The 25,158-nt window shown below is 44.0% G+C and overlaps 4 protein-coding genes across 4 annotated transcripts; 3 read left to right on the forward strand and 1 right to left on the reverse strand.

Annotated features, from left to right (window-relative positions):
- Positions 1 to 4,211: 4,211 nt before the first annotated feature.
- LOC123430965 lies at positions 4,212 to 7,204 on the reverse strand. Its single transcript, XM_045114789.1, has 3 exons — positions 7,080 to 7,204; positions 6,828 to 6,986; positions 4,212 to 4,509 (listed from the first exon to the last, which is right to left on the reverse strand). The coding sequence occupies exons 1-2, from the start codon at positions 7,150 to 7,152 to the stop codon at positions 6,832 to 6,834; spliced, it is 228 nt and encodes a 75-aa protein (XP_044970724.1). The 5' UTR covers positions 7,153 to 7,204; the 3' UTR covers positions 4,212 to 4,509; positions 6,828 to 6,831.
- A 5,107-nt stretch (positions 7,205 to 12,311) lies between these two features.
- LOC123428044 (protein HEAT INTOLERANT 4-like) lies at positions 12,312 to 18,086 on the forward strand. Its single transcript, XM_045112205.1, has 14 exons — positions 12,312 to 12,706; positions 13,403 to 13,441; positions 13,546 to 13,599; positions 13,688 to 13,751; positions 14,022 to 14,080; positions 14,798 to 14,922; positions 15,045 to 15,104; positions 15,278 to 15,336; positions 16,144 to 16,217; positions 16,986 to 17,024; positions 17,102 to 17,164; positions 17,278 to 17,325; positions 17,414 to 17,542; positions 17,633 to 18,086. Exons 1-14 carry the CDS (start codon positions 12,560 to 12,562, stop codon positions 17,678 to 17,680), a joined length of 1,008 nt encoding a protein of 335 aa, XP_044968140.1. The 5' UTR covers positions 12,312 to 12,559; the 3' UTR covers positions 17,681 to 18,086.
- A 649-nt stretch (positions 18,087 to 18,735) lies between these two features.
- On the forward strand, positions 18,736 to 23,151 carry LOC123428045 (inositol-pentakisphosphate 2-kinase IPK1-like). The gene is made up of 8 exons (XM_045112206.1): positions 18,736 to 19,141; positions 19,470 to 19,584; positions 20,057 to 20,260; positions 20,558 to 20,702; positions 21,312 to 21,352; positions 21,440 to 21,550; positions 21,823 to 22,410; positions 22,553 to 23,151. The coding sequence occupies exons 2-8, from the start codon at positions 19,483 to 19,485 to the stop codon at positions 22,724 to 22,726; spliced, it is 1,365 nt and encodes a 454-aa protein (XP_044968141.1). The 5' UTR covers positions 18,736 to 19,141; positions 19,470 to 19,482; the 3' UTR covers positions 22,727 to 23,151.
- Positions 23,152 to 23,247: 96 nt separating this feature from the next.
- LOC123428046 (heavy metal-associated isoprenylated plant protein 2-like) lies at positions 23,248 to 24,494 on the forward strand. Its single transcript, XM_045112207.1, has 2 exons — positions 23,248 to 23,858; positions 23,965 to 24,494. The coding sequence occupies exons 1-2, from the start codon at positions 23,774 to 23,776 to the stop codon at positions 24,312 to 24,314; spliced, it is 435 nt and encodes a 144-aa protein (XP_044968142.1). The 5' UTR covers positions 23,248 to 23,773; the 3' UTR covers positions 24,315 to 24,494.
- The last annotated feature ends 664 nt before the right edge of the window (positions 24,495 to 25,158 follow it).

Genomic DNA, 25,158 nt, shown 5'->3' on the forward strand with positions numbered 1-25,158 from the left:
GCCACGCCGAACAGCTCGCCGCCACCAATGATGCTGAACCTCGCGGGCGCTTCAACCCCGAGGGGTGAAGCCTATGGTGGGGCGTCCCCAGCCGCACGCTGGACGTCGCCCTCGAGCACATCGAGAACGGCAACTCGTCGCGGTTGGAGTACCCGACGCCCCCCTCCTTCTCCCGCCGTTGCGGCAGCTCATGGACGTCGAGGCACATGGAGACGGCGTCCTCCTCCTCGTCCGGCTCCCGCTCCTCCGGTTCGTCGGCGCTACTCCCCGTCAAGCCAAAGCCGCGGGAGACGCTGCTCGGACGACACACGCGCAGCGGCGGCCTCCCGCCTTGTCAAACCGAAGACCGAGTCAGCGGTCCTCCCCGTGAAGGAGCACGAGGCCATGGCCGCCGACGAGGAGAACATGCTCAAATGGGCGCATGACGACTACGTCCGGGAGGAGATGGAGCGCCAGCACCGTGCCCTCAAGGAGATCGCCGCTCGACTCCACGGCCGCGAGGAGGGCGACGTAATCATCCTCGATAACAGCGACGAAGAGGCGCCCGAGCCATCCATCCCCGTCCGCCACGGCAACCCAGGGTAGGGGTGGAGCAAGGACGGTGGTGGAGTGCAGGACGACGACGACGGCAAGGACTACACCAACTTCTACAAGCTTCTCGATATGTAGAAGGCGACGGCGGCGTAGTAGTAATTTTTTTAATTTCCGTTTTAAATTATGATTTTAATTAAGCTTGTACAAATATCAATGAAAATGCCTGAATCTCCTTCAAAAAAATTCGCCGGCTGGAGGCCGCGCTATTTCATCCCTTGGAGGGTCGGACGACTAGAGATGCTCTAAGTATTTGAAATATGTGAAATATGTATAAAAATGGTTGTCATGTATACAAAAATTACAATGTGTAACAAAAAATATTGATCATCTATTAAAAAATGTGTATAAAATAATATGCATGGTGTATACGAAAAATGTACAGCATACATTAGAAAGTGGACATAAAAAATATATAAAAAATGGTGATTTTGTATTTTAAAATGTTAAGACATGAATATAAAAATATTTTTGATGTATACGAAAAAAATACATTGTATGTAAAAAATGTATATTGCCATCAGAAAATGTTCACTGTGTATCAACATTTTATGACCATATATTCAAAAAATCTTAATCTTGTGTTTGTGCAATGATAAAGTGATGAAAATTGATAAAGAAACAAATAAAATAATGAACCCCAATAAAAACAAAGAGAAAACCAAACAAAGAATAAAAACCTATGGAAAAGAGTGAAAATAGAGAAAACCGAGAAAGAAACAAAGAAAAAACTGATGAAACTAAAGAAAAAAAAGGAAAAAAAACCAATGAAAACCGTGAAAGGAAAAAAAGAGGAAAATGAAAAGGAAAAAAAAGGTGATAACTCTGAAAAGAAATAAATAAGGGAAAACATCCTGATCAGCCGGCCGATTCAGTTCGAGGCATCCGTCGCCTCTGGCGCGCAACACCTGTCCCTTCTAGACCCATGCACCGCACTACATCTTTCTACCTTATCTGATCTGAGTCGTTCGTTTTTTATTCAAAACTGACCCTGTCTTCTCTCTGATCTCTCTCCGTCGTCTCTCGTTCCAGTCACGGATAGCCAGCAACGTGCTCATGGAGAGGTTGCCTGAATTCTGCAACATCGTCCATGTTGCGAAAATCCTCTAGCAACATCATCTATGTTGTAAAAAAAGTTTAGACGGATTTTTTTTCTGCAACACCACCATTGTTGCAAAAACCTTCCGGCAACATCATCTACGTTGCAAAAAAAATTAGATGAAAAAAAAATCTGCAACACCACCTTTGTTACAAAAATCCTCCCGCAACGTCATCTATGTTGCAAAAAATAGTAAAGACGAGAACAAAAAAATCCGCAACACCGTCTCTGTTTTGTAAATGTTTCTGCAACAAGATGTTTGTTGCAAACACAAGAGCGTCCAACACTTCAATGATTTCGCAACAAAGTTGTTGTTGCATAGCGAGCTACGCAACATCTATCTTGTTGCATTTTGCGACGTGCACCTTAGGAGATATCTGACGACTGTTTGTGTCACAATCCAACGGTGAAGGAGGTGGATGATGTTTTCAATTCATCTACCAGCGGATGCGTAGCAGCCCCTAGTTTTTTTTTTCTATGTTTTTTTTCTGTTAATCCAGTAGATAAGAATCCAGATTTTTTATTTGTTACCGAAAATAAGAATATTAAATCAAAAAGGTTTACAGATTTCACTTATTTAAAAAATGTTCATCTATTTGAAAAAGAATTTCACTTATTTAAAAATGTTCATCCATTTGAAGAAAAAAAGTTCACATATTTAAAAAAGGTTCATCAATTTTTTTAAAAGTTCAACAATTTTAAAAAAGGTTCATTGAAATTGAAAAAAATACATGCAAGTTGGAAAAGGTTCATTAAATTTTAAAATTTTCATTACATTTGAAAAAAGTTCATGTAAATTAAAAAAAAACATGTGTTTTTAAAAAAATATCATTGAACTGACAAAAAAAGTTCATCAATTTTGATAAAAAATCATCCATTTTAAAAAGATGTTCATCAAATTTAAAAAACGTTCATAGTATTTTAATATTTTAGAAAAGATTCATAGATTTTCAGAGAAAATTTAGTCAATCTTATAAATATTCTTTGAAATTTTTAAAAAGTTCATCGATATTTAAAAAAATCATAGATTTTTAAAAAATAAATAGTCAACCATCGCCTATATGGACCGGCCCATTTACGAATGGCGCAGGCACTAGTTAACAAAAATACACGTTAACTGACATCTGTGGCATCAGATAGGAAATGCCCGATATATGTGTTTTGTCCGTATTCAGCTTGTATGGTGGCGAATGATGTGGAGACAATTCCCAAGTGGACCATCCCGAAGCAGATAGGAACGGACAGGATACGAACACCCAAGGCGCCTCGTCCTCTGAAAAATCATGAAGCAGATATTTTCGTAAAATCGCTGAAGGTTACTCTCGGGACAAATCAACAACTGATATATATACTTCACGAAACTCATAGAGAGAAGCATCGTATTACCAATTCAACAGTTAATTTGTAGCAGACAAGGATTTGATTCTTGTAATCTGATCAGTGATATAAGCAGACGTGGAACCTTGATGCCGAAATTTGGGATGCTGAGGCTAGAACTTGTGAGTTCTACAACTGGCTTTTCTCGTCTGGAATTCCCCCAGACATCAAGGAAATACGACTGTCGTCATTTTGATGGATGAAAATATGACCACAGAAAAGGCGAAAAATGAAGCAAACCGCAGGGAAGATGAAGCCAAGAAGAATATAAGGAAGCGGCTTGCTGCCAAACAAAATGGACAGGCAAACCAAGCTTTGGATGGTTAAAGGGACACTGTGGTATTCCCAGCGCACCGGGGTTTATTTCTAAATTTATATCAGGATTTCTGACTATGCACATTCAGTGGGAGGAGACATTTCCGTCGACGACGAGGTGTCTACGATGACTTCGTAATTGACAAGATGATATGTCTGCTCAGTCTCTCAAAGGTGCCCGTAAGATGTGTGTGTACGCGTTTATAGGGATAAGTGTATACACGTGTATATAAACACTTGTGTTTAAAATGGACAGACCGATTTTAAAGATGGGATGAATGAGCTAGGTGGACAAGTGTAGTTTCTCTTCTTTTTCCCTGTGGTCTGCAACTCACGAGGGACAAGGAAGAGGAAGAGGAAGCATGGATGACGTATCCATTGCTTTCAGGCTGTACTCTTAAGATGCAAAACAAAATGTATGTTAGGTAACTTTCAAAAAAAGAATGTATGTTAGGCATGTTTTGTACTCCATCAAGTGTTATGGTGATGGGTGAAAAGGCTAGTAAAAAAGTGAAATTAAAAATTACTTTTATTTTCACTTGAAGCTGCATCAGTGGTATAATAACTGGTGAATGGCACAGTTGGTAGTATCCGAAATCTGTGAATGAAGCTGTATAAGTCTGCTCATGAAATTATGCTGCATTTTAAAAAACTGATGCGGATTTGTTTTGAGTGTCTTCTAGTTTTAGAGCTCCTCAGTTCAGAAAAATGAAAAGAAAAGCCGTGGCAACCCAGCACAGCCACGCTCTGTGATCCATTACCAGCCGCACCACACACGGAAACAGATTGGCAATGCCAAGTGGTGACCACGCGAACCAATGATGCCCAATTCCCCTGGAAACATTTGGCACTCTTTCTTACCATAAAAAACTTCACCGTGTTACGGGTTCATTTCTAAGCAACCGACAGGTACATGAGGCAGCAGTATTTGGAACCAAGCAGTTCCACAGTTTCATGACCCTCGCAGGTACATACCACGCTGCTTTACCAATAAAATGCAGCCGTAGAAAAACGAGTTTCTGGAGACCTCAAACGATGAATTGTTTAGTCTTGGCTGGCGAAATACGGGCTTTTGCAAACTTTGCCATGTAGAGTTGCTCAAGCTCAAGCAAACTCTTCTTCAGTCACTGCAAGAAAGGGACTTCGGTTAGGACTTCCGCGAATTTTGCCATGTAGAGTCGCTCAAGCATACATAAAAGAGTAGTGAAACAAATACTTTAGCTCTATCCCTGTGCTGGGTACTGGACTTTGGTTATGTTTGGTCAGAGGAACTATAGCTCTATTCCTTTGCTGGGTATTTTCATTTAAAAAATATATATACTTGTATATTCCCTGTGCAGGAAGATGCACCATCAGCTATGCCATTGATCTACTTTCCTTGTGCAGCTGCCACCCTCTCATCGTTTAGCATGCCTAACTCTAGCATATTTCCCTCCAAAAAAAGAACTCTAGCATAGCTGGTTGTACTAATGTACTTTTTGTACAAGGAACGCTTGAGAAAGAATGCAGATCACTACGCTATGATGCTACGCACCAAATCAGTTTGCAGTAACTGTTGCCCAGATTTGCCTTGTCCATTATCCGTCAGATGTGCCATTTGACCAAGTGAAGCACACAAAGTTGGTTAGCATCTCGTGAGGCATGACTTGGTGAACTCTACTCATTGTGCAAAGATCAAAGTGAAGAGGACCTGATGGCATAAGCCAGTGAATAAGGGGAGCATGCAATAAGTTCAGAGCAATTTGGATATGGTTTAGAAGTCACCGTCTACATAAACTAAGGCTGTATGAAACAGTAGGTTCGCTAGGAAAGTTCTGATGAGCATATGGAGTATGGACATCTGCTCGCTGTAGGAAGAAAGCTACAAAAGATTTAAAAGAATGATGGGAACTAAATTGTCCATAAGCTGCTATTATTCCCGTTTATGTTTGTAACTTTGTAATCCTTGTAAATACAAAGGGTATGTATAGTTGAATGTACTGGTAAGTACTTCACTCTAAGTGCATCATACATAATGTCTCATGCCTGAGTCAAATTCAGATATACGCCATTTAACAGACAGCTAGAGTATATGTAAATGAGGGCATTATCATAGACTTGTGTTCCACTTTATTTTGTAGTGTCATGCAATCTTTACATTTGTAAGAAGCATTATATTGGAAGTAATATTTGCATTGCTACTTATCCGCATGCATAAGAGTAAGAGACTGCTGGTCACGCATAAGAGTACGAGACTGCTGGTCATGAGCCAGACATCACAGACTTCCGTCATAACGTAAGACAAACACTCTTCTGCTGCTCACATCTTTCTCTCCACCCACTCTTAACAAAAACAACATCACTGACATAATGTTGATTTCCTACATCACAACTACAAGTTACCCAGGTCGTTTAGGCTTCCAACCATGACAAGTGGAGGGACCTCTTCTGTTTCAGGTGACCAGTGGAGTGTATGCTTTGGAACGCCAAGTTGACAGCCCAACCAGGACTTATGCAACATAATGGTTACATTGCCCTCTGGTTCAATCTCCAGTCCTCCGCTGATATTTGAACCAGCTGCAACTATCCATGCCATATGGCAAATGGCACACCTATGAAATTGCATCCACCAAAGCAATACAACTTGATGCAGGACTAGTGTATGTTTTGATAATCGGGATCCATGCCAGCTTGAAACCATCTGGACTAGATAGCTCTAGGCTAGATAGCCGGCCCTATGGCAAATGGCAACTCTTGGTCTTACCTCACAAGTCACATGACTCGAGCAAAGGTTGGTGTTTCATGAAGATATCAATTAAGATTCAGCCATACATGGATGATAGAATAATGTAGCCATCAACTAGCACTAATCATGTGTGATGGACTTAAGATGCCATCAACTTAGGCTGCCATGTCATACTTTGAGAACACCAGAAACAGATCCTTACACTTTGCGTTGCTGGAACTTGGAAGGCTCGACATCTAGCTAAAATTGCAGCCTAAGACTCATGAATCATGATTGCTGCCATGAAGGGAATACATAGACTATGGTCTGTGGACGGCCATGTTTATACTTAAGTAGCCGAAGAGAATAATGTACTCTGGACTGCATCGACCGGAAGTATCGGGAACTTGAAATAGAGCAGGTTTGTAAACTAGTACATAAGACAGGGGCCAGGGGATACCTCAAAAAGTCAAAGTTATAGCACAATGCTGTGTTTACAAACTAGCTAGTACAGATGCTTAACACCATAAGGACGATGAATAAAAACACATCGGGATTATTCAGTTCCGGATTGGGAACTATTTCAATCACTGAATCTGCTTCTAACCTTTGTTGAAATGCACTATCGAGAGAAGAAAAACAACAGGATTTCACGTGATACGATTCTTAAATCGTTAATCTTAGCTACTACTGTAAAACTGCGCAAAACACGATTCATGGGGCACAGGTTGGTCACCGTACCTGCTCAATTCAACTCGTCGTCCCTCATGACGCGCTCGCCGGAGGGCCCGACGCCCGTGCTGCCGCCGCCGGAGCCGGCAGAACCGGCGGCTTCGTCTTCCTCCCGGAGGATCATCTGCATATCGTTGACGCGCGTCCGGACGACGTTTGTGATCATGACTGCGCGTGAAATCAGCGAAATCAGCGCGGGCGGCGGCGGCGGATTGCACGGGTAGGGATACGGGGAGGAGGGAAGGGGATGGGGTGGCTTACTCGCGGCGGTGCCCAGGGTCCAGATCCACAGGATCTTGAGGCCGGGGCTCTTCTGGCTCCACCTGGTTACCATTGGAACCGCGACGACCTGGAGCGCGGCGGCGGACTGGAGGGAGCGGCGCGGATTTCAGGAAGATTCCCGGCCTGCTCGGAGGACGACGAAGCTAGCAAGGGCTTTGGGTTTTTTTTCAGAGTAGCATTTCGCCTGTTTCACAAGGATTGTTCTGTAATATCCAGTTTCTATTGGAGAAGTGAGAAAAAAACATTAGGACATATACAATGGTTGATAAAATGATTTTATCTTAAATCTTCCATGTAATTTAAAGATGACAAAAAATATACTCTCTTCGTTTAAAAATAGGTGTCTCAACTTTGTACTAGCTTGAGACAATTATTTTGGGACGGAGAAAGTATCTTACAATTAGTCACTTTTTAGTCTTATCTTTAATAACTAGCTATTCCTAAAAACATAGTGAGACATATTGTGCTAAGAGGCCACCTCTTGTTTTCTTTTAAATAAAAGAAAACAAACCTTTTTTTATGAGTTTTTTTTCTTTCACATCATCATTTATTCTTCATGGCGCTTTTAAGATAGCATCATTGTACACGTCCTTACTACCTCCGGCTATGTTATGTCTTGTCTCCCTGATTTTTGTTTTATTATTTTTGTTATGGTCCTTACAATTGGCATTATTTTAGAATACTAAATGATACTTCCTCCGCTACAGTTTAGAAGGCATGCACGTGTATCTAAATCGTTAATTTAACTTATATAAAATATATTATTTAACATAAAAATTATATTATTAGAAAATAGAACATTTAAAGTTTTTAATGATATATTTTTTTTTATTAAATACGCCTATCATTAAGTTGATTGAATTGACGACCTAGATATATGTGTCGGACTTGTAAACTGAGATGGAAGAACTAAGTACAACTTATGTCTTAAATGTTATATGATTTGGCAGTTTAATTTAAAATTATTACAGTCTAGTCTTGGCTCTTGCAGATCTCATCGAAGACTATATGGCCATTACCTCCAACTACTACTTTGTCATTGATCCACAAGGGAGAAAGGCATCACATTCCTAGAGGCTGAAGAAGGACGCAATGATGATTAATGTCAGGTTGTTGCGTTGCCAGCAATCAAACCCAAGCCATACTAGATGCAGATCGAGGACAAGTACTGGTTAGGGCATCTCCAATGGTTGTAAGATAGTTGTTGGTAATTTTGACACATAGGATTTTTGATGATGTGTCATTGCAATAAACGAGGAAAGAGAACAAGGTTGTATGTAAATTAACCAACACCCTTGCACAAGCTCCAATGTAGAATGAGAGAGCACCTTATTTATTACCTCACATCTTATTGGGCAAACTAGATACAACCCATTGGAGTAGTTGTATGTTAAGGTGTTGGCTGATGACATGGCATATTTTACCAACAAGCTAACCAACAAACTGTTGGAGATGCCCTTATGACTTCAATTCTGACTACAAAGTTCATCATTGTGCATATGAAAATATGGAAAATTGTTTGTAATCAGCCGGCTGAAGTTCCGCGTCGCGTCGGTCACCTTGCCAGCCAACCATGTGTCCCGTCGCGGGCTATGGTCGAAATCATGTTTTTTTTATCCCGCGCATCCGTTGTTGTTTCTGCTGCTACTTTGCATCAGCGTTGTTGTCGTTTGCATACTAGCCACCAATCGCTGTCAGTCTCTCCTACCTACGTCACACATAAACAACCATTGCTAATTTCATCATGTTTTTTGCAAGAAAATATAATGTCATTCCCTTCGATTCAAATTAATTGTCGAAACTTTAGTACAACTTTAGTATTTGTTTGAAGAGTTTACATGTGTTGAAATTATTTTTGAGGTGATTTGGTTTTCAATGAATCAGTATGTCTTCCCAATATTAGTATTTGTTTCATATATATACACTTAGAATATGACGCGTGCTACGCCTCGGTCAGCTGACGTGTGGATTGGATCGGCCGCCTCAAAAGCTATTGGATTTCGTGCCCAATAGCCATCCGATTTGGGTTATGCCAATTAAAATGGGACTCGTGTTTACATGACACATGTCATATTTGAAGGTTTGCAACAAGACCTATGTTGCGATCACATCGCAAACACTCCTGGGTCGTCCAAACATTTTCTCACTATTACAACATGCTTTTAGGCCCATATAACGACTAATCATTTGCAACATGACTCATGTTGAGCTTGGGGATTTGCAACATGACTTGTGTTACTCTCACATTGGAAATACTCCTTGATCGTTGCTAGACCTAATCAGTCGGCAACACAACACGTAGTGGGCTTGGTTGTCTTGCAACATGGCCCATGTCGCAAAAGTGTGTATATGTAATGGGGGTTGTTGCGTGGCCACATAATCAAAGGTTGATCTGATGGTCGTATAGATGGTCGATACACGCCCAGTTGACGGTTGGTTGAGCGCTAACATTTCTCTTAAAATATGGTAAATGATATGGCTTACCCGACGAATTTTTGTCGCTCGTCCTCTGCCTCACGCGCGCGACACAGGTCCCCTTGAGAACTCAGCTGAGTTTGCAACTCAGTCACAACATGGGTCATGTTGCAACCTACGCACGCGACACGTCTCCGTGTGAGAACTCGGTCTAGATTGCAACATGATTCATGTTTTAGTCACAACACGGGGCATGTTGCAATCCGCACGCACGTGTCCCATTGAGAACTCGGCCTAAGATTGCAACATGGTCCATGTTTCAGTCGCAACATGGGTCACGATGCAAGTCTATGTTGCGAGGCACACCGTCGTGTTTGCAGAAGCGTGGCGGTGTCGTGGTAACATCATTGATGCTGTGAGGTGATGATGTCTCGCGTGTCGTCATGTTGCGGGAGTGCAACCATATCGTGGGAGTGTCACCGGTGTTGCATACCGTCGTGTTGTGGGGGCATCACCAATGTTGCGAGCCGATGTTGGGTGGTATGTCGCTATGTTGTGGGAGAGCCACTTTATCATGGGAGTGTCACCGGTGTTGCGAGTCAACGTTTCGAGGCGCGTCGATGGGGAAACATCGGCGGTGCTCCGAGTCGATGTCGCGAGGTGTGCTGCCGTGTTGTGGGAGCATGTCCAACGTTGGGAGTCGAAGTTGTGAAGCACGTCGCCATGCCGCAAGAGCATGCGCCGTGTCGTGAGAGTGTCGCTAGTGTTGTGAGTCAATGTTGTGTGGCATATTGTCGTGGTGCAGGAGAGTGCCACCATGTTGCGATGCGAGCTACAAGCATGTCTGATAAGCCATGTCGCGGGGCCTTGGCCGGGTGGCCCGAGCGGGTACTACGACAGCGTAAGTGGTGTGCGAGCCATGCCACGAGCAGCAAGCACGAAACTACGGGAGCGTTTGGTACTACGGGAGCGTTTGGTTTCCTCGCCAGATTACCTTGCTAGGCAAGGCTAGCCTTGCCGATGGAGGCTAGCCGATTTGGCTCGCTTGCTCAACCACGGAAAAAAGCTGGAAAACGCTGGTAATGATTCAAGCTAGCTCACAAACCAAATCCGTGGCTTGTTTGCTGGGCCAAGCTAAGCAAGCACTTGCCGGATAACCAAACGCTCCCTACATGTCGGATGCTCGACGCATCAAATTTGGGCACCACGACGGTGTTGCCACCATTTGTTGTGACGTTGCAACTTTCATTGTCGTTATTTTTTTCCTACGACAAAAGTCAGACCTTCTCTTGCATGTCCGCATGATATTGCAAGGTCGACTAGTACTGCTACAAGCTAGATAGTCGACATCACAAGCCACAAGCACGATGTTGCAAGTCGATCGATACATTTTTTTTGTTTGGCCGACCATGTTTTTGTAGTCGAAACACAAAATGTTGCAATGTCGAACACTATCTGCAAGTTGTTTCTTCACCGTGCGGAACCGACCAAACGCCAACATTTTTTCTATTTCTCGTTCAAGAAAATATTAATTTAAATTTTGAAAAATTGCAATGATTTTTCATGTTATCTTTGCAACTAAATGTACTACTAGAAAGTAGTATGTAGATAGACCATCAGAGCAACTCCGACGAGACGACCCAAACGGACGGGCACTTTGTTCGTTTTTTTCGTTTGGGTCGGCTGCCCGCTGCACGTCCGTCCTATTTTCTTTTTGGATCGGCCGTGCGTCTAACACGGACGACCCATTTAATGTCCGTGCATTTAGATTAAAAGGACCCCCGATTATAGGTCGTGCCAACACCCAAGATTTCATGTCGACACTATGCCTGCGGCCGACATACATTGCGAGACTACAGAAAACCATCATGCAGTTCGGCACGCATGCCAGCACACCAAAAGAAGCGGGAATTCGACCACGCCATGCCGGCTCGTGGTCATGCCAGCACACTTTTCGGCGTATAAGGGACTGTGACCTCCGTCGCAGATCACAACTGTTCGAACTTGAGCATTTTGGCCTGCATTTTCTCGAACCATAGGCTCTTCCTCGGTGACACAATGTTCAGATTAACCTTGATGATCTCCACAACCATCTTCATGCTTGCGAGGGCCACTTTTTTCGCGGAAGCAAAATAGTGTCTCTCGTAAAAAAACAGAAACACACGTTATTTTTTCCTTTCCAAAAGGCACGGCCGTGCCTCTCGCAAAGGCAAAACCGTACCTCTTGCTGAAGCAAAACTGTGCCTCTTGAAAAAAAACAGAAAACGAATTTTTCACGTAAAAGAAAAAGAAAACGCGTTTTTCGTGAAATTTTTTTATGTACAAAAATTACGAAAGACCGATGAAAAACCATAACACAAATTTTTTTATTTAAAAAACCTACTAAAAAAAAAGGCGAAAACGCGTAAAAAAAAAGCAAAACAAAAAAAAAACGCTTAAAACGCGTGCCTCAAGTAGCGGCGCGCGGAAGCGATCGGCTCGGCTCCCAGCAAGTTGCTACCGTTGGCATAGGCAGCATTGCCAGATCCGATGGGCATATGTACATGCCAAAGTATGGGCCGATCTGCCTGCGTGAAAACCGTGGGCGCACACTTTTTGAATCTGGCTGTCAAGCGCTGGTCCCACAGGTCACGGTCAGTAATTTTGAATCTGGCCTCTCCAACAGACAGCGCACACCCACCGCCGATAAAAAAACAGTCTCACAACTTCCACGCGAGGGGCGAGGGCACCCACCGGACCCCCACGTTGAATCCGGCGGCCCAGAACCCGCCTCCCGTCAGATCCGATGGGTAGGAAGCCCGCCCATCGCGCACCCCACGGCACGGAGGGCAGGCCAGCGCCGCCACCCCCTTCTCCCCTCCCCTCCGCCCGTCGGCTCCACGCTTCAAATTTGCGTCCGCGTCGATTTCACGCGCCGTCCCCCCCAAATCGAGCCCCGCTCCCACTCTCCTCCCCCCCGCCCCGACGCATAAATACAAATCCCCAAATCCCAGCCGAGACCAAACCCTAACCCTAGCAATCCACAGCCTGAGATCGAGAGAGGCATGGCGCGCGCCAAGGGCAAGAAGCGCGCGGCTGCGGCGGCCGGCGACAGCCAGAAGGAGGCGGCGGCGGCGGCCCGGCCGAAGCGCGCCAAGGCGGCGCCCAAGCCCAAGCCCGAGCCCGAGTATTTCCCCGAGCAAAGGAACCTGGTGAGGACGCTTTCCCGACGGATTTCCTGCTCCCCGCCCTCGATGCGTGCTTCGGGTTCGCTAGGTCTCTGCATCGGCGGCCGGCGGCTGGCGGCGGGGCTTGATTTTGATGGGCACTGCCGCTGGCACGGCTTAGCACGCGCGACCGTGCGGTTGCTCTTTGCCGCTGCGAGCGTTGCGCTCGTCGAATTAGGCCAAGCGGATGGCGATCTGCTTGATATTGTTGCTGTTTCCTGTACTGTGATATGAGATTGCTGCGGTTATCGTGCGGCTAGATTTGGTTAGGGTGTGGTGCTTATCCATCTGGTTTTCTCCTGGAACGCTGTGCCGTGCATTGCACTGAAGTTGGCCCACCACAGCGGTAGCAAATGTCGTATGCTGCTGAGGTGCTTTCCTCTATGAGATGGTTGTTTGTTTGCCGTAGTGTCTGTCTCCTACACATGTCTGACTCTTTTTTACCAAAAACAATGTTTCCTCTGCTCAAGGATCATCAGATTTTCCAATGCCCCCCCCCCCCTCTGTTTTATTATGTAGCTGTTGTACTCATTTCGTTCACTTTGTGCCATGATTTGGCTATTTTGGCTGAATTCTTTAGATGCTTCACTTAAAGCAAGGCCGTATGCTTTGTGTCCTTGTTTGTAGTCTTGTTACATTGCGCTTTGTGCATATTGCCTAACGGTCTATCACTATCTCCAGGAGGACCTTTGGTTGTCGGCTTTTCCTATTGGGACTGAGGTTTGTGCGCATTCATATCCTTGTTTTTAATCACACGCCAACATGCACAATACTTCCCTGTAACACATATTTGGCCTTACTTTTAATGTTTGTTTCCTCTGCAGTGGGAAAATATCGATAAGATTAAGGAGTTCAACTGGAACTTTGAAAATTTAGAGGTATGATGAATATATAATCTTCAAAATTTCCCCTTCAATATGATCTTTCCTTGCATTGTAATATACATGCTTTATTGTTGGTCAACAGAAAGCTCTAGAAGAAGGGGGGAAGCTGTATGGGAAGACAGTCTATGTATTTGGCAGCACTGAGCGTAAGTATTTTAGCACTGGCTGGATAACTGACACTATCAGTTCTTTTAACAATCATCTAAGAAATGAAGTAATTATCCTTTAGAGCTATTTAACAACAAGTTTATTAATACTGAAAAATTCCCTGAGCATCCCTGTAGATATGTGGTTTTATATTATCCCTTAGAGCTACTTGACAACAGTTTATTAATACTGAAAAATTCCCTGAGCATCCATGTGGACGTGTTGTTTTGTATAATTGGTCTAATGAGATTATTTCTGTTGCTATGCAGCTCAATTATTGGATGTTAACGGTGAATCAAAGATAGTACTTATTCCTGTTGTAGTTGCTGTAAGTTTCCATCCATTCCTTTTACCTGGGAATTTATCTCTTCATTGTCTTTGGTATTCTATTTAATGTTCTGAAGTGGATTGATACAAAGATGCATTTCTTAAAGTCTTTCTCAGTTGCATGTTTTCTCATGATTTTGCCAGTCATATTATATTTCATAATAAATGCATTACATAAAACGTATAGTATGTTGCATGTAATGAGTAATGACCCTTGCTCGTTTGTACATAAAGATAAAAGTGACCAACGGCACTCGATGGGGAATGCATGAGTATTTGTTATGATTAATAGTTGCATGTTCTTCCATGAGTAGACAATGATTAAATGGCTTGCTCCATTAATCTTGCCCATTAACGTTAATGACATTATTGAGATTATGATCCGCTATCCTGACGTGTATTTTTTTAGTCTTGCTTATCTTTATCCTATTTTACTTTCCTAGTTGTGCTAAGTCATGCGCATACAACTCTCGCTGGTCTGGATTCTGCTAAGGACACCATCTACCTTTGTTTTTCAGTCTTAAGTATGACTATTTTACCTGCGGTTCACTTATTCTCCTATAAACCCTGGAGATGCTGATGGCATTGAACCCATTGTTGGTGTATCTGTACATTGTAACTGTTTAATTGTTTTACTTCCTGAAGATCTGGTAGCTTTCTTGTTTGTTCACTGGTTGATGGATTTTATTTAACTCTTGCATTTCTTACTCCTGTACAGGTTGATTGCCCATTCCCTCCATCAGATAAAATTGGTATAAATTCTGTACAAAGGGAAAATGAAGAAATAGTACCAATGAGGGCGATGAAAATGGCCTGGGTGCCCTATGTTCCACTGGAGGACCGGTATAACATTCTATTTATTTGAGCTATATTTCTTATATTCTCTTTTGGGCTACTATATTGTTACTTTTCCCCTTGTCAATGTAGTTGTGCATTTGTTTACTTTGCTCCTGCTTTGTTTTCAGGCTCAGCAGAATTGACAGTTTGAAAACAAAAATATTCACTCTTGGCTGCACTCAGCGAAGGTTGGTATTATTCTTGCTATTTTAATACAACACTAACTATCTATGCTTGAGGGAGCTCTGTTGCTATCAGTTATTTGTTTGTTGGAAATGTTGTCACCAGTAAATGCTCCCATGGTGAACCTCAGCTTTTTTAAATGACTTGTCCCAGCATCCTAATTTTATATATATGGCAGGTCTGCCCTGAAGCATCTCAAAGAAGAGCGAGTGAAGAAGTTTGACTACTGCATGCCTTGTAAGCTGAATTTTGATTGTTTCCATAGGCCTACTTTGTGTCTTCTGAAATATCTGTTGTTGTTTTTTGATCACGTGGTTCCATTTCTGTACTTATCCTTCGTTGGGTCAGTCCAAGAATATGTAATCTACATTGTTCATTTTTTCCCTTAATATGACCACGACTATGTCTTAGTATAATATTTTGCAATACATGATCACAACTATGTCTTCGTTTAATGTATGTCTTGGATACAAAGCCTTTTGCTGATCGTTTTTTGTTTCATTGGGATGCCACTTCATTAGGACTTTGATGGATGCTTAGTTTGCTGATTCTCTTCTGCTGTACTAATGACATTTCATTTATGAAAAAAACCTATAAATGGATTCGTGTTTTAGAAAGCACAAGGCAGGTTATGGTGTGGCGTCTATAGCCTAGCACTTTTAGAACTGTGAATGGTGGGGCATATATTTAATCATTGCTTAAAACTACATATTGGTAGATTTGAAACAATTTGGTTTGATACCACTATATACCATCTTAACCAAGCCCAATTTTTCATGAACTGTGTATTGGGATCTCCTTTGATAGCATTTGTACCTTCAAGATCAGCAATTGTGAAACAAGCATATAGTGTCATCACGTGTGAGTTAAATATATGCGAAGGGTATTGATCACATGAAGAACCCACCATACCCACCCACACCTAAATAGCTCAACTAGTATGGTTCCCTTGATAGTAATGTGATATGCTCATGAACCTGTTGCAATATATAATTTTCCGAGTCAAGAGGTAAGTGCACTTATCCTATTGCAATAACCTTGCAGATTATATGCCACTTAGTCCTCCTGAAGATGAAGATGATACAGTTGTCAATATCATGTATCCTCTTGAACCCCCGGTAAGCTTCTTTTTAAGGTCTATAACACCATGTTAGAACTAATGCCTAAATAGTCATGAAAGTTTGTTGCTTCTTATTTTTTCTTTGAAGTTGGCTGTTCATTATTTGCTCATAGAGGAGTCATAATATTGTAATTACCGGTAGAGAATCAACAAAGATACCATGAGTGTAGCAACGTGGCCTCTATAATCTATGCTAAAACAGTATAAAAAATGGTTTGATTGTTAACTTAACTTGGGGTTGGATGGTATGTTTTTTTTTCATTGACTCATATCCACGATAAAGGATGTCAAATTTAGGCTCTGTTTTATGTCTGTGAGGCTCACATGCTAATTAATTGTGTGCTACACACCCAATCAATCTTGTCTAGATGCTGCATGCATTGTGGTGCTGATGTATCAATTAAAGACAATCAATTAACGAGAATTAAATGAAGACTCAGGGAAGGCCAGGGTGACATGTGGGCCTTATATTTTCCAAATTCCTGAATTTGGTTAGGGGCCTTGTAAACCTAAAAGGAGGGTGTAGTTATTTATGGAATGTTTGGTAAACTGGCTTCTTAGAGACTCGGCATGACTTCTTTCTATGTACATGTAGATTGTCTGTATCTGTTGCATTATTACTAGTGTCAAAAACACTCTTATATTACGGGAAGGAGGGAGTGATTATCTTTTGTGTTGATATAGCTGTGTGATGCAGCGATAGGGTGTAATGTATTTCTAGTAGCTGTTAATTGTTGTTATAAACTACTGTATTTACTTCTTGCAGATAGTATGCGACTATGACTGGGAAATGGATGATATGGAGGTATGTATGAAATTTGTTTTGTTTCTTATGCTACCCATGGAAGTGTATCTGTTTTGAATCATTGTATTGCGGTGCAGGACTTTATTGATGAGAAAGTCAAAGATGAGGTCTTACCGGAGGATGAGAAAGACAAATTTAAGGTGCACATCCAATATTTTTTGTCCTTACTCAGTTGATTGTGAACCTAGTAGTATACACTGATTACCTTGAGAAGTTTTTTTTTCCTAATTTTGGCGGCATGTTTCATTAACAGGACTTCATAAAGGAGAGGGTTAGAGAAAGGAAGAGAGAGCTGAAGCAGGTTCACAATCAACCAAAATGTTAACTAGTTACCTTCACCAGAGAGTCTAATTTATTCGGTACTCAAATGTTTCTCAAACCTGATGCAGGCTAAAGAAGCCAGAAAGAAAGCTATTGATGATATGGATCCAAAGTTGAAAGAGGCATTTCAAAATATCCGGTTTTACAAATTTTATCCTGTAAAAACCGATGACACTCCTGATGTGAGCCAAGTACAGGTACGCGGTAGTGTTGCTCTGTATTCCTTGGAAAGGACGGTTTGTTGAACAAGCCTTGCATTTTAACTGTGTATATGTTGTACTCTGCAGGCGAAGTACATTAATAGATATTACCGCCATGCGCACGAACTGCTGTGATGTCCAACCTCACAACTTGCGGCAAGCAATATCAAGCATTGAGCTATCCGTCCAAGCTACGGGTGGAAATTTTGGAAGACTGGAGATGTGCCTTGCTTGGTCGGCATACTCGATTCGGGTGTTGTATTGGGCCAATGGATAGCTTTGTTGCCTCTGAACTCTATTGTAGTACAGTTTCTTTCACCCATTTTCCTGAGTAATCTCTTCCTTCGGCATTCTCATTGTGCTGCAACCTGTAACATTCTGGGAGATAGTTGTAGCGGCCAGAAAGTAGATCCTGTATGAGCAGAACAATTGCTCTAGGAACAGTTTGTTCCCTTTCTCACCCAGTACAGCCTTGGCTCTATTATTGTTTAACTTACCCTGTGTATTTTGATCGGATGCCTATATATTTTGATGTGTAAAATTTGTGCTGTTTTTGTTGCTTCAACTTGTTAACGGCGGTCAGCCTGTTCAGCATTCTCGACGTGGTTTTGATTTTGAGGATATCCCCAGTTGTTTTAGCGACTGTGCCCGGGACAGTTATGTCATTTTAAGTTTTTTGTCTGTAGTAAGATATGTGCATTTGATGATTCAGAATTTTGAGCATTCACTTGTGAGCTCGACAGTTCAGACGGTGGCTGTAATCTATGCAGATTGTAGATTTTAGAAAAAAAATTGACAAAAAAAAACTACTACCTCTGTCACAGTTTATAAGGCACGCACGTGTACCTAGGTCGTCAATTTGACTTATATAAAATATATTGTTTAAAATAAAAATTATATCATTAGAAAATAGAACATCTAAAGTTTCTAATGATATATTTTTGTAATATATGCCTCTCATTAAGTTGGTCAAATTGACGACCTAGATACATGTGCCGGACTTATAAACTGAAACGGAGGTAGTACTTCATATTACTTGTTGCAGCTTTATAGCACGATCATAGGAAGTGCAGTAACATTTTATCAAAATTCCGGTAAATTTCGGGGAGATCAAAGACATGCTAATGCGTTGCATCAAAGCGAGCGAGCACCTACCTCACCGCAGGTAGGTGGGGGGTGGGTACAGCAGCTCCTCATGATGAATCACAGGTCACGCACGCACGCACGCACGACAAGCTGATGCCGGCATGGGCATCGGCGCGCTGTCCGTCTCACTGGAACCACATGCAAACGCCCCGTCCGCGTGGCGTCCACTCTTCCTCCACGTTTCGGCTTCCCTCCCGGGAATCTGCAGCAGCCTTCCTTTTTCCTCCCTCCGGAGTCCGGATTCCTGATTCCTCCAACAACGCAACTGGGGCGGTAGCGGTAGCGGTAGCAGCTGCAGCACTAGCGAGCGAGCGAGCGGCAGCGGCGGCGACACGAGAGCGCCGGCCCGCCCCCGCCGCGGGCTGCAGCCGCCCTCCTCTCCTCCGGCCACCGGGACCGCGCCCTGGTCCGACGCCAGCGCCCGCGCGGCTCTGCTCCTCGCCTCCGCTGGTAAGCACCCGCGCCCGCCTCCACTGCTCCTCTGGGAAACCTCCGCCGCCTCCCGCCCGCGCGCGCGCACGCCAACTGCTCGACGGAATGCGGCGCCGACCAGAGACACAAGCTCGCCCGCTTTCTCTCCACATTAATTCCGGCCGCGGGCTTTTGCTGCCGCGTCGAGCGGCGGAGCTAACGACAACCCGCCCATTCCCAGATGCACAATCATCATCTGCCCAGCTCTGCCCACCTTTTATTTATTTATTTATTTTTTGGCTTTTCCAACAATTGCCGTCTCGGTTCCTCTCCTGGATCCACTCGTCTGATCCCGTGCCGGCTGCAGATTCTGGGCGGAGATGGAGGCCGTGCTGCAGGCCGGAGACGCCGCGAACTGGGTCTACAAGGGAGAGGGCGCCGCGAATCTCATCCTCAGCTACACCGGCTCCTCCCCTTCCATGGTATGCTCTGCTCTGCTCTGCTCTGAGCAGAGCAGAGGCTCGTTCCGCTGTGCTGTTGGGTAGTACTTAGCTTTCATCATGCATTTACTGCCGGATTCTGGACTTATATATATGCTGCATGAACGGATGCCTTTGTACCTGCCTAGATTGGTGTACCGATCGGGGAAGTTGGTGGCCTAGAATCAGAGATATCTTTTAAAATCAAGCGCATAGGACTCACTGCAGCAATCAATAAATTATGTGTAGGGCTGCCCTCTTAATTTAGGCATCTGGTTTCACTTTATATTATTGAAACATGAGAGCTGGGGTCAGGTTTAGCTCTTGTTGTTTAGCCATTTCTAACCAGGAAACAGCCATCCAATCTCTATATGGTTCCCATGATTTCCCATTTTGCTATCATAAGCACATTCTTCGCTGTATAATAAATTTAGAGGGGATAAACTCTGCTGATCTACCTTTGGTTTGCACACAGCTTGGCAAGGTACTGCGAGCCAAGAAGGTCCTAAATGACAAGGCACAACCAGCACCAAACTGTGTAAACTTCTCAACCTACGAGCAGCTCGTGTGGGGTCAGATCCCAGAATTGGTCGAGTCTGTCAAGCAAGGTTCTGTGGCACAAGCCTATGCAGTACATGTCATGAGCCCACATCTGGGGCACGATCATGTCGATGGTGGGGTACGGTTTATATTCCACCCAATTATGTTTGTTGCACTGATATGTTTGTCAGAAATATATTATCAATCTTTTTGTAACTCTAAATCATGTGTTCTTCTAGAAACAGAATGTCCTAATATTAGTATCACTCCTGGTTAATCTGATCTATAAGGACAGTATGGTACTCTATCAATCAGTGTGCAACCTATTGAATTTGGATAAAGATATGCTGTCATATTCGTTAAGTTCTTTCAAAAGGCATTATTCTTTGGGTTCGCTTCACTATATGCCAAATAATGTCATTTTTTTGTAGTGCAGGTTCGTGTCCCTGTGTCTAAGGATTTTCTGGAGATTGTTGGAAAGAATGTGCTCAGTGCCCGTCCTTCTTGGCGAGTGAATGCAAGCGCAATTGATACCAGCGCTGATTCTGCACTTCTAATTTCTGACCACTCCCTATTTTCTGGTAAAGTTTTGGAACCTAGACCTTAGTTTGACACTGCATCCCAACTCTTCTGAGCATGACTCAAAGCTTTCAAAGCTTAGGAAAGTCAAACTTTTCCTCTTAATGCACCAAACTTTGGATGGAATGTTTGTAGCATGACTACTTGCTTTCAAGTTCACGATTCATAAGGCTTGCAAAAATAGCTTGCAATCCATGGTGGCTTAGGGATATAGTACTACTTGCTACAGACAAATGGTAGGATCAAGATACATGCCCAACCTCCAATGTAACAGTACTGTTTGATGCCAAGGTTACACTTCCTTTGAATCTTGGGATGTGTTTGCACTGCTACATATACTATGGTTTTTCCTAGCTCTATTAATCTGAAAGATACGTAGAAAATTACTTTGCTTGTCTTTTACAGATTTGTAGTGTAGATACGGTCTAGTTTCACTGCAAAAGCTTTGGCTTCTGTCAGGAAAGGATAGTTGGTCCAGTTATTGTAACCTGTATCATGATGAATGACCCAGTAGTGGTTTCGATTGAGTTTGTGCTAGGCTATTAAGAACTCTATGGTAGGTTTCCTGCATTTAAATTTGTACTTTCTTACACAAAATTTTCTGATCACAGGAAAGCCTAGAGGTAGCAGTTGTATTGCAGTGGAGATAAAGGTACATTCGAAGCTTCCTTCTTATTATTAGTATTTATTTTGACATGTATTTCCAGTTGACATGATTTCCACATGCTTCACCATCCAGGCCAAATGTGGGTTTCTTCCATCATCAGAATATATATCAAGGGAAAATGCTATTAAGAAACAAGTAACACGGTACAAGATGCATCAACACCTCAAATTTCATCAAGGGCAGGTATGTCAGTCTTAAGCAACAGATTTCAACCTAATATAGCTATGTTTGATTGATCATATAGAATCCTAGGCTACTCTTTAGCTCACTGAAAGACAGAGTAGTCTTTTGGCAAAATACAAACCTGTCTTAATGATATTTGTTTTGAATCAAAATATCTTCAAGCATTCTTGTTTATTTAGGCATTCAGGGTTAACATTCTTGCAATACTGCAGTATCTTTATTTGTTCTTGAAATCAGTTTGTTTCCCAACATATTTTTTGAACAAATTTCAGATATCGAAGACAAGTGAATACGACCCCCTTGATCTATTTTCGGGGTCAAAAGAAAGAATACGCACGGCCATCAAGTCATTTTTCTCGACTCCTCAGAACAACTTCAGGATTTTTGTGAATGGCTCCTTAGGTTTTGGTGGCATGGGAGGTGGTGCTGATAAGGTCCTTGCTAATGAGACAGAGAAGTGTCTTGAAGATCTCAGGAAGGTTAGTGGCCTACAACTATCCGACTTCATTGAGCTCCTGTCAGAGGCAATATCTAAATCTGGAGTATTGGACAAACTTTTGGCCACTCAAAAACTGGATGATCATGACATCGAAGGGGCAATTCATCTGTATTACAACATCATCTCTCAGCCTTGTGTGGTCTGCAAAAATATAACTGATGCCGAGCTGTTGCACAAGTACTCTGTGTTGCATTCTCTTCCTTTGGACAAGAGCTGTAAGATTGTGAGGGAGTTTCTCATTTCTGCCACTGCAAAGGACTGTAGCCTCATGATGTGCTTCCGGCCAAGAGAGTGTGAAAGAGCAGATTCCGAGTATGATTCAGTATTTCTCCAGTCAGTGAACCGAGCCTATGATTACAAGGTATGTTACCGCGAAATGTGTTCCTGTTACCTTTGTCTTGTATTTTTTCAGCAACTCATGTACTTAACTACTTTTATGGTTTACTGCTGAACTACTGATTCTGCTTCTGAGTTTGTTTACTTATCGCATATACCTTCCGCAGGCGTATTTTGTTGATCTCGATGTGAAACCTCTGGATAAGATGGAACATTATTTTAAACTGGACCAAAAGATCGTCAATTTCTACACTAAAAGCGGTGAGGTCGGGCGAGCTCCTTGTGATGCTCCAAAGGGGGGCGGCACCAGTGATGACACCAAGGTTGTGCAACAACATTGAGGAGCCCCTTCAAGCCTCTGGACCAGAAACGGCATAGGAGACTGGTCCCTGTTGTTTCATCTCGTGGCTGTTGTTGTAACCTTGTAAGTACAGCTCCGATGTCGAGGAGCTCCTCCCTTTGGTCGGGAAAAAAATGCACAGCAGATCGGTCGCTGCTGTTTGTTGTCGCTGTTACTGTAGCTTTATGAGTAGTAGTACAGCATGTATACTACCTCCCGGGTGGCTCGTCGCGGCAGAAAATACACCAGGATTTAGAATTGGACAACACTTTTAACAGTGGCGGACACATGCTGTAATGTTTGCAGCAGAAACGAGGGCTCAGGTTTGCATTGCAGGCTACGGTGTTTTATCTGTACTCTGCCCTGATGTGCTCACACATGTCACCAGTCCCCTCCGTTCCAGTAAAATCTGCTGACTTGCCGATTGTTTCACTTGTCCCTCTTGAATTTGTGATTGCCTCTCCCGTCTAAACTGCTTATGGTCTCTAGGCGACAGTGTCGTTTGTACGCATCGTGAACTCATGATTTGCTTCCGATGATGTCGGATCTTTTCAGCAGTATCTGAATTGTAGAATGCTCCAGGAATTGAGCACCAAGACTGCTGTGCTGTGCCAACAACCCGGCCTCAAGCATGAAGCCATACGTACAGGTTAGAGTGGTTCCAACACCCAGCGACCACACATCAAACACACACAAAGGAAACGAAGACTTCATGTTTGCCACGACAAAAGAACAGTTGAGTACGTTGTGCCACGTAAAATCAGCTGTCCCGATCCTGGCTCGTGTGACGCTTCCCCTGAAAACCTGGTGAAAAAGGCGAATGGCGGCCTAGAATATCTAGACTCGGTAGCCAGTGGACTTCCCGTTCGGGGAGGTTGAGCGACCGCATCGGGGTCCCTAACCACCTGAAACCCAAACGGGGCACCACCGCTGTCTGCCTGTAACTCTGTATATAGCCCGGGACCGGACATCAGCAGAGCCACCGGCCGGCCCCTTGTCGTTGTCGTGGTGGAGGCCGGAACGATCGATCGACCACGCGACACCGTTCATGTCGAAGAGGACGGTGCTGCGGGTGGACACCTCCTGCGCCAAGTGCAAGCGCAAGGTCCTCCTCGCCGTCTCCGGCCTCCAAGGTACGTACGTTCGGTCCGGACCGCACGACGACCAAACCGGCAACGACGCCATGCATTTCTTGCTTGGTTAACCGTTCCTCTAATAATCCTCTTACGTGCCCTGCAGGCGTGGACAAGATCGAGGTCGACTCGGAGAAGGGCACGATGACGGTCACCGGCGGCGTCGACCCGGTGCACGTGGTGGAGGCCACCAGGAGGAAGGCCGGGAAGCGCGCCGACGTCCTCACCATCGGCCCGCCGCCGCCGCCCGCGTCCAAGCCGGAGGAGAAGAAGAAACCCGAGCAGCACTGGGAGCCGGAGAAGAGGCACGCGGCGGCGGAGAGGAGCGCGCCTGAGCCGCCGGTGACCGTGTACGTGCACCACGTCCCCGTGCCGCCGCCGTCGTGGCCCGCGTACGAGCAGTGCGCCGTCGTGCCCTACCACTACCAGCAGCAGGACCCCTGCTCCATCATGTAGCTAGCTAGCTAGTTGATCATCTCTTCGTGTCATTGTTATTTGAATCGTGGTACTACTAATTCGTAGGCAATTCAACCCCGGATCGACACCTGTGATGCACTAGCTAGCATTCCACAATGGTTTTCCTTGGAGAGAATTAGCTGAACTCTCTGAATAAATATATACCTAATGTTATGGAAAGGGCTTCAAATCAAATCAACCAAGGGCCGTTTGGGACTGCTTCAATTCATCAAAATCAGCTTCACTTCATCAAATTTACTTTGAACCTGTGGTGGGTAATTTCCCCCAACTCCGGCTTCTAGAGTTTTTTTGAGCACCCTCTTAGGAGCTTCATTAAAAAATTGAAGCTGTACCCCAGATTCTAGTTTTTTTGCGGAGGCCCATATCGTGAATCTACCCCGTTTGGCTTATCTTTTTTGGAGCAGAGCTGAATTTTAAGGAACAGAGCAGTTTCAAACAGGCTCTAACAGATCCTTCATTTTGCGTCGACCACTTTCTTTGTCTGCCACGCGTCCCCGTGTGCCCACCTAACGCTTTCTCTTTCTCCTCCTACGACGACCGCAACCACAAGTATTCCGTCGAGCGCGCGGCGCCGTCTACCCGCACCCCCGCTCACCGCCCATCCCGCATCGCGCCGGCACGTCCAGCCACCGCGCGCCGCAATCTCGTCGTAGCCCCGCGCAATGATCTGGGCAAGGCCGACGAAAATCCGCTAGCCCAACTAACCGTCCAGCCCGCCCCCCGTCAATTGTTTTTCTTTTGCGGGTAACCCCCTCCCAATCAATTGTTGTGGTCATTGACGACATGCGACTAGACACCGCAACCCATGTCTCTCCATGTATCC

Source organism: Hordeum vulgare, chromosome 2H (genome assembly GCF_904849725.1).
Source record: "Hordeum vulgare subsp. vulgare chromosome 2H, MorexV3_pseudomolecules_assembly, whole genome shotgun sequence".
Lineage (NCBI taxonomy): Eukaryota > Viridiplantae > Streptophyta > Magnoliopsida > Poales > Poaceae > Hordeum > Hordeum vulgare.